We start from the raw sequence: 9,050 nt of genomic DNA on the forward strand, positions 1-9,050 counted from the left end.
TTCATGTTAAGACCCGGTAAACTAACACAATAAAGAGGGTTTGTGTATGTCATTTTTACGGAACAAATACTTTCGGAATTTTACCACGTGCCTGACATGTAACCCAATATTGAATTTCTGTCCTTGATAAGGCCGTCAATTCTCTTCTCGTTTTTCCTTTCTTCTTACCAAATTATTACCAACTACATTGTAATCACTGTCTTGTATTATACTCCAGGAACCGTGAGTCGTGAAATCTCCCCAGTAAAAACTAGTACCCCGTAGTTGGGAATGTGAATCTTGGTGCTTGAAGAAATACACACTGGTTAAGCCGGCCAGGTTATATATATATATGCCTTTTTTGGAGCCCTTTTTTGCAATATTTATTAAAATGTCACTAGTTATTTAAACAAACCACTATGTGAGGATAAGAATCAACCATAAAACGCCCTTTATCTAGAGAGCCATTGAAGCCCATGAAGAATTTTTCTTTCCACAAATCTTTTCAACTGCTGTATTAATAAAGTTGCCACGTGTTTTCAAATTCAAGTTAAGGCACTATCTGTGCAGAACATTACAAATATTCTTCATTTGCAGTATTTTAAAAGTGTTCAGAAAGACTGCATCAATTATATGCTATATATCTATATAATATCAATATTGTTATTAACTTCAACCAAACTCAATTTAAATAGCGGGCAAAAGTGGGTTAATTGCCATGGATGTGGTGTTTGATATAATTTACGTTCAATTTTAACTATTTTAGGCAGAAAAACGTATATTGACGAAACCTTTTTTAATAATTTAGTATAATTTAGAAAGGTTGTGAGAAATCATTTCAAAAGTAAACTTATTTTTCATTTTATATTTCAATTTGAAATGTTTGCACACAACATTATTAATTTATAAATTTTTATAAAAATGTTAAATTATGAATCCATTTATTGTATTTCCTTGAGGCTGGGGAAGATATCCAGCATGTGGTTCAACATGTAATACAAGTAAGTATATGTACACCATGGAAAAGTAAATAAAATAAGTTTAATAGGATGTATTTTCTCTCACCTTGTAATTACACAATCAAACAATCTATTATTTAGCTCTGACCTTCCAAAAACATTTTGTTGAATTGGACACATTTTTCGAAGCTCTATTGACAGACATGCAATGACTGGGACTGATGGAAGAATCTGAGAGGACTGAACTAGGATCAGAGAAATAATCCTATTTAAAAGACAGCAGCCCCATAAGAGGCCAACAAGAGTCACACGGGTGTGTCACTTTGCTGAAGGATATTTGTGACCAGCTATCCAGGCCAGACTCTAAAGACTTTCCAAGGGGTAAAATGCTGCTGCTGGAGTACTGACTGGAAGTATTGCTGATATCATGTCCACCATCCTCTTAAAGTACTCTGTCCAACAATATCAGTCTCATAAGAAAGGTGTTTTAACGCTTATTCAAAATAGCAGAGAAACATGCATTATTGTACTCAGGAGGGGACATTGACAGAGGATTACTCAAAAAGTACACGGTAAAAGTACTTCATAGTACTTGTGGGACTAGTACTGAGTCCAACAGTGTCAATCTCACGAAGAACTAATGGCAACAAATATTTTTTTCCCTCATCAAACTTAGCAGAAGTGGCTTGATTTTGTTCTCAGGAGGGGACTTTGACAGAGGATTAAAAAAAAAACACACACTAGAAGTACTTCAATGTATTGTGATAGTAGGTGTAAGAATACTGAGTCCAGCAGTCTCAATATCATTAAGAACTTATGGTAAAATTGTCTTTTTATCACTCATCAAAGATAGCAGAAAACATGCATTATACGGAGGGGACTCTGACAGAGGATTACTCACAAAGTACACAGTAAATTTACTTCCTTTTATTTATGGTAGCAGTCAACTAGTACCGAGTCCAACAGTATCAGTTTTATTCAGAACTTATGGTAAAAAATTATTTGTATCACTCATTGAATACAGCAGGAAAGAAAATGAAGAGCAGCTGATTGACCGAGTGCAGAATCGCTATATAGTTTAAATCTCCTTAGATACAATGTTGTCCATTTTAGACAAAGGCTTATTATATTTACAGCCCTAATAACATTCATTTTCTGGGCTCAATATGTGTCTTGGCTGTTTTCGTTGTGATCGCTAAATTCACCTTGTCTATAATATTATCACTATAACACTGACCCAGATCGCTAGAAACACCGCTGTCATCGGGCTGGCAAGGGCTGTTCCATGCTCTGCTCAACCTCCCGCCTTCCAAATGGACTCAGTAGCGCCCCCTGCTGCCGTGGAACATGTGCCGGCCACAGCGGAATATTACTGCCAAATGTCACTTTTGGCAGTAATATCCCGCCGTGAGAAGAAAAAGTTTTGTACTTGTAAAATAAAAATGTTGTAGATGTAATTTGTAAAACCTGTTTAGTTTGTTTGTGGAGTTATGGCAGAAAATTAGCTCCATCCCAGAGTTGAACCCATGTTTAAGAGATTGACTTTGAATGACCCATGTCTATTGCTGCATGTGTATTTCTGCACTATGGCATGTATTGTATTTCTCCCCTTGTATTACATTGTGGTTTCATGATCCTAAAAGCTAAAAGGGTTTAAACAACTAGGAACAAAAGTTGTAATTGAACAAATCTGAAAAATCTTGTTTCCATGTCAAATGCATTATCACGGTCTTCAATTAATTAAATAAATACAAATTCAATGTGTATTTTAGATTACATCGCGGCAGTAGATAAGTGGATGGGAAAGTTACTGCCCATGATAAAGCCATATCTCTACCAGAACGGGGGTCCTATCATCACTGTGCAGGTGAGTCCTGGGCTGATTCCTGCAGGTTTGTGTCTTTAGTTGTTGTGCATTACGTACAATTACAGTACTTCACGAATAAGTCATAACATCTCCCTCCTGCTGTGTGTGGTAGGTGGAGAACGAATATGGCAGTTATTTCGCCTGTGACTACAACTACATGCGTCACCTGACTAAGCTTTTCCGGTCCCACTTGGGCGAGGAGGTGGTGCTCTTCACCACGGATGGAGCTGGACTCAAATTCCTCAAGTGTGGCTCAATACAAGGCCTCTACGCCACTGTGGACTTTGGCCCAGGTCTCATCAACTCAATGCAAATTACACTAAATATTGATTGTGGTTTACATGTTCAGTTATGTGATGATACAGTATGTTGTGTATACAGTGGGGCAAAAAAGTATTTAGTCAGCCACCAATTGTGCAAGTTCTCCCACTTAAAAAGATGAGATGCCTGTAATATTCATCCTAGGTATACCTCAACTATGAGAGACAAAATGAGAAAAAAAAATCCAGAAAATCACATTGTCTGATTTTTAAAGAATTTATTTGCAAATTATGGTGGAAAATAAGTATTTGGTCAATAACAAAAGTTCATCTCAATACTTTGTTATATACCCTTTGTTGGCAATGACAGAGGTCAAACGTTTTCTGTAAGTCTTCACAAGGTTTTCACACACTGGTATTTTGGCCCATTCCTCCATGCAGATCTCCTCTAGAGCAGTGATGTTTTGGGGCTGTCGCTGGGCAACACGGACTTTCAACTCCCTCCAAAGATTTTCTATGGGGTTGAGATCTGGAGACTGGCTAGGCCACTCCAGGACCTTGAAATGCTTCTTACGAAGCCACTCCTTCGTTGCCCGGGCGGTGTGTTTGGGATCATTGTCATGCTGAAAGACCCAGCCACGTTTCATCTTCAATGCCCTTGCTGATGGAAGGAGGTTGTCACTCAAAATCTCACGATACATGGCCCCATTCATTCTTTCCTTTACACGGATCAGTCATCAGATTTGTTACTTTGGTCCCAGCTCTCTGCAGGTCATTGACTAAAGGCGCTTTCACACCGCAGTACTTTTCCCACAAAGGTTCATGAGAACTTAGTTCATCAGAACTCTTTAGTTCTGATGAACTAAGTACAGATCGCGTTCACACCGGAATAAATCCCTGGGGGTGGATTAGGCAAAAAGGGGGTAAAAAGGTTCTCATGAACTCATTTTAGTTCCGGCTCTTTTTGGTTTGAACGCGACATTTCGGAACTATATCGGAACTAAAGTGGGAAAAGTACTCCGCTGTGAACGCGGCTTAGGTCCCCCCGTGTGGTTCTGGGATTTTTGCTCACCGTTCTTGTGATCATTTTGACCCCACGGGGTGAGATCTTGCGTGGAGCCCCAGATCGAGGGAGATTATCAGTGGTCTTGTATGTCTTCCATTTTCTAATAATTGCTCCCACAGTTGATTTCTTCACACCAAGCTGTTTACCTATTGCAGATTCAGTCTTCCCAGCCTGGTTTTGTTTCTGGTGTCCTTTGACAGCTCTTTGGTCTTGGCCATAGTGGAGTTCGGAGTGTGGCTGTTTGAGGTTGTGGACAGGTGTCTTTTATACTGATAACGAGTTCAAACAGGTGCCATTAATACAGTTAACAAGTGGAGGACAGAGGAGGCTCTTAAAGAAGAAGTTACAGGTCTGTGAGAGCCAGAAATCTTGTTTGTTTGTAGGTGACCAAATACTTATTTTCCACCATAATTTGCAAACAAATTCTTTCAAAATCAGACAATGTGATTTTCTGGATTTTTTTTCTTTCTTCTCATTTTGTCTCTCATAGTTGAGGTATACCTAGGATGAAAATTACAGGCCTCATCTTTTTAAGTGGGAGAACTTGCACAATTGGTGGCTGACTAAATACTTTTTTTCCCCACTGTAGTTGTATTTATCTTCAGATAAAATGCATTACAAACCATGGGTCATGGTTTTCTTTCCACATTGACTTAGTGTCATGTGTTGGATTAGTCAGTAGGAAATCCTACAAACACACGTGAGCTTATCTTTCTGTTTTAATCCTGTTAGGTAATGTAACGGCTGCTTTTAATGCACAGAGACACGCAGAACCTCATGGACCTTTGGCAAGTATTTTCCCTCATACGGTTTGTGATTTCCAAACCACACAAGTGTTTCTCTCGCGCTCATAGGGTTTCCTCCTGATTTAACAGGTGAACTCTGAGTATTACACTGGCTGGCTGGACCACTGGGGGTCTCCTCACTTTGTCGTGTCATCCGCCGTTGTGGCCAAGTCCCTCAATGAGATGCTGGCCATGGGAGCAAACGTCAACATGTGAGTCTACAGATATACAGGTTCAGACACCCTGAAGGCATTTACTATTGCACTTAAGATGTCATTATGATGGGTGACATTTTACAAATATAAATACATGTTCTTGAAGTTAGAGAATCACGAGAGGCAATGTCTTGTTCTTGCAGTTCCAAGTTATTTAAATGTCTTTGTGCCTCATTTCTGTTCATTTAACCGTAACTGCTCTCTCCACAGGTACATGTTCATAGGAGGGACAAACTTTGGATACTGGAATGGTGAGTGAACCTTAACAGACTTTGATGTCACAAAGCTACTTGGGACTTTTGTGCTGCTAAAATGATAACGCTAAGATGAACCTCGCCCTCTGATTGCCTTTTGATATCTCAGGCGCCAACTCACCGTACGGCCCGCAGCCCTCGAGCTACGACTACGACGCCCCTCTCTCTGAAGCAGGAGACCTCACAAAGAAGTACTTTGCTATTCGTGATGTCATCAAAATGGTAAGAACATTAGGCCTCTAGTTTTGCTTTTAAAATCACTTTAGCTGTTTTGTATCATATCAAAGGGCTTTATTACTATTAAGAAAAGCATATAAGTTGTGTATTTCACCTGGAAGAACTTGTTTATCTTTTGACAACAGTATCGTAAGTTGCCAGAGGGACCGATGCCACCTACAACTCCAAAGTATGGATATGGGACTGTTGGGATGAAAAGGGTATGTTCACTTTGTTTCTATTAACTCATCAATCAAAAATGTTTGTTCACATGATTTAAAAAATAAAATATTAATACTAAAAAGTAATCCTTTGCCTCCACAGCTCCAAACAATTTCAGATGCCTTAGAAATGCTTTCTTTCTCCGGCCCCGTCAAAAGCATTTATCCTCAGACTTTCATCGAACTGAACCAGGTATTCATGTTTGTCTGTTTTCAGTAGTGAAAAATGTATTGTTGCATTCTTTTCACCTCTTCGGATGCAGCGAGGGCGGGACGTCGGAGGAACTGCGCCGCTCATGTGTGTACACACACACACACACACAAACAGGTTTAACAGCCTTAACAGCCCCAGGAAGGCAGCGGCTGTAACATTCACCAACAATATTTTGTCATATAATTGTTATTCATTCATGGATATATATATATATATATATCGTGTATTTCCTTCCTCTATCTCATGTACTGTAGGCCTTTGGTTATGTGCTCTACAGGACTAAACTTCCTGTTGACTGCAACACACCCACACCACTGTCGTCTCCTCTGAACGGCGTCCATGACAGAGCGTATTTGTCAGTGGACGGGGTGAGACTCATCGTTTCTTATCAGATGTTATGTGCAGGTCCAACCACATGCCTTTTCTGATCATTGCTTGTCACCAGATTAGTTCAATTTAAGGCTCAGTACTTTATTGGTACCATCAGAATATGTCCTGAGCACCATCACCATTTTAACAATTTTAGACAGGCTGATATTCTTGTACATTTTACAACATTAAACATTTGGAAACCTATAGCTGTTTTTTTGTGTAAATGGAATTTTGTTTTGGTGATTTTTAATAGAATTAGTGGATTATATTCACTACTATAAATAATGTAATAGCTAGTCCTTACAAATGTTAGTAAACTCTGAATATTTTTTTGATATGACCATTCTGATTTATTTTTCAGGTGGCTGTGGGGATTTTTGAAAGGAACAAGGCCTTAACTCTCAATGTGACTGGGAAAGACGGCAGTCAGCTGGACATACTGGTGGAGAATATGGGCCGAATCAACTACGGAAGAGAAATCAATGACTTTAAGGTACATTTTAAAGTTACCGTACTTTGTGTGTCTTGACATATGACTGCCTGCTTTTCACAGTCACAGAGATTTACTGGATATCAGTTGCAGGTTTGCAAAAGATAAAAGACTGTTTATTTAACTGCAACCAAATTATATTTTAGATTTGAATTTGACATTTTTCTTTGACACTTTACATTTTGAGCAAAGTAGGATATCAGTGTAATATTTGTTGTAATAGTTTTTGCTCTCCCCTGCACAGGGCCTGGTGTCCAACCTGACTCTGGGGAAAGACACGCTCACTGGCTGGACGATGTACAGCCTCAGCATCGATGAAGCGGTCAGTCAGGGCCTCCTTGGTGAAACCAAACCAACAGTCTCATCTCCCCCCGCTGCTCTCTCCCTCCCCACCTTCTACGAGGGAAGCTTCATCATTCCTGACGGCATCCCGGACCTCCCCCAGGACACCTACATCAAGCTGCCCAAATGGAGGAAGGTATGTTCAGTTATTTTTTATTAAGTTAGAATTCAAAATGTTTGGCCATCCAAAACAAATATTAGCACAATTGTAATGGAGTATCAGGGGAAAACAAAAATATTTTTAATCCATTAAATTGAATATCTTTGTGTTGGTTACATTACATTACATGTTTTGGGTTGGTTAAAAAGAAAAAACTAAGCAAACCTGCAGAAACTAAACAAAGCTAAAATAATTAGCCAATAGGATCAACAAATATTTCTAATAATGGTTGGTCATAGTACTCTAATCTGTATTTGAGAACATTAACAAAACAGGTGAATACTGATTAACTCAAATTATTTTAAAAATAATTACAAATAACCATAAATGAATGCAAATAATTATTAACTTCAGGCCTTCACTAAATGTGGAAAAAAGAATAAAAACAATTAATAAAATACATGCTGTTTAAGTGTATCTCGTCAAGACTTTCTTTAGCACAGGCCCAGATTTCATTATTCATAGTTCTAAAGTATTGTGTGGTTTTTTAGTTTAATGATGACAAAGTACAGGGCATTAATAATCAGTATTTCTTTTTCAGGGGCAAGTTTGGATTAACGGCTTCAACGTGGGACGCTACTGGCCGTCTCGGGGCCCTCAGGTGACACTTTATGTTCCTGCCTCCATCCTCAGCAACGCTGTACCCAACAACGTGACTGTGCTGGAGCTGGAGGACGCCCCCTGCGGCCCCGGGCCCTGCAGCGTGGAGTTTACCGACACCCCCATCCTGAATGGCCCAGTACAGTCTGACTTCGAACAGCAGAGGAGGCTCTTCTCTAAAGATGATTTGTTGTGATAATAAGGGAAACATACAGCCGCACTAAAAGGAAGCTATTTGCACTTTCTGCCTATTTTTTCAGCACCTGTTTTGTGAAAGAGAGTTCATTTGGGACATGTTACAAAAACTGATGAAATGTGTTTTTAACCAAATAATTATTTCAACAATCACATAACTGTGAGCTCTCTATTTGTATTCAAAGCCTTCTTTTCTTTTTTGCCTATTGATAGACATCACATCAAGCTCTATTATGTAGAAGGTTTTATTTTATCGTGAAAAACACATCAGAGAAATACCATATTATCATACAACTGAGGATACATTGTGACTCTGCTCACATGTACATTATCTTTGATAAATGGTTTGCATTGATTGTAATGCTGTTCAGCAAGTGTGATTTTATAATACTTCAAGGATCTCCTTTTGTATTGTGTCAGTATATTCTAGCCAGAAAATAAGATCAACATAATATATATTTGTGTCGCTATAAAGATGGAGACAATATATATTTATTTTATAATAGGGGGTCAAATTATTCACAGTAAGCTGAAAGGATTTTTCTTGAAAAAGTTGCATGTGTCCTGTAATGCCCACTTGTGGTGTCTAGACACACACACACACACACACACACACACATACATACACACACACACACAGTGAATCAGTATTCATAGTCTATAGCCAGCTCTGCCAGCCCTGTCTCACAGTAGGGGTTCAGCTCTATGAAGATAAAGTGATTTTTCTGGAATGAGTGACCCTAATTCTGACCCACCACACGCACACACACACATTCCCACACCGCACGTACACACATTTCCAATAATTAATCAGGCACTGTTGGAATCAGATCAGCGGTTCAACTTCAGTTTTAT

At 39.0% G+C, this 9,050-nt stretch overlaps 1 protein-coding gene across 1 annotated transcript in view; it reads left to right on the forward strand.

Annotated features, from left to right (window-relative positions):
- Positions 1-8,556, forward strand: part of LOC104941429 (beta-galactosidase-like) — a 19,967-nt gene extending 11,411 nt beyond the window's left edge. The window contains exons 3-14 of the mRNA XM_010766529.1: positions 2,711-2,805; positions 2,918-3,098; positions 4,864-4,919; positions 5,007-5,128; positions 5,342-5,382; positions 5,495-5,607; positions 5,748-5,822; positions 5,926-6,015; positions 6,291-6,404; positions 6,770-6,901; positions 7,143-7,376; positions 7,942-8,556. Coding sequence (XP_010764831.1) covers positions 2,711-2,805; positions 2,918-3,098; positions 4,864-4,919; positions 5,007-5,128; positions 5,342-5,382; positions 5,495-5,607; positions 5,748-5,822; positions 5,926-6,015; positions 6,291-6,404; positions 6,770-6,901; positions 7,143-7,376; positions 7,942-8,196 — 1,508 coding nt within the window. The 3' untranslated portion in view covers positions 8,197-8,556. The remainder of the gene's footprint in view (positions 1-2,710; positions 2,806-2,917; positions 3,099-4,863; positions 4,920-5,006; positions 5,129-5,341; positions 5,383-5,494; positions 5,608-5,747; positions 5,823-5,925; positions 6,016-6,290; positions 6,405-6,769; positions 6,902-7,142; positions 7,377-7,941) is intronic.
- The last annotated feature ends 494 nt before the right edge of the window (positions 8,557-9,050 follow it).

This window comes from Notothenia coriiceps, unplaced genomic scaffold (assembly GCF_000735185.1).
Source record: "Notothenia coriiceps isolate Sejong01 unplaced genomic scaffold, NC01 NC01_scaffold00003344, whole genome shotgun sequence".
In the NCBI taxonomy this organism is placed as follows: domain Eukaryota; kingdom Metazoa; phylum Chordata; class Actinopteri; order Perciformes; family Nototheniidae; genus Notothenia; species Notothenia coriiceps.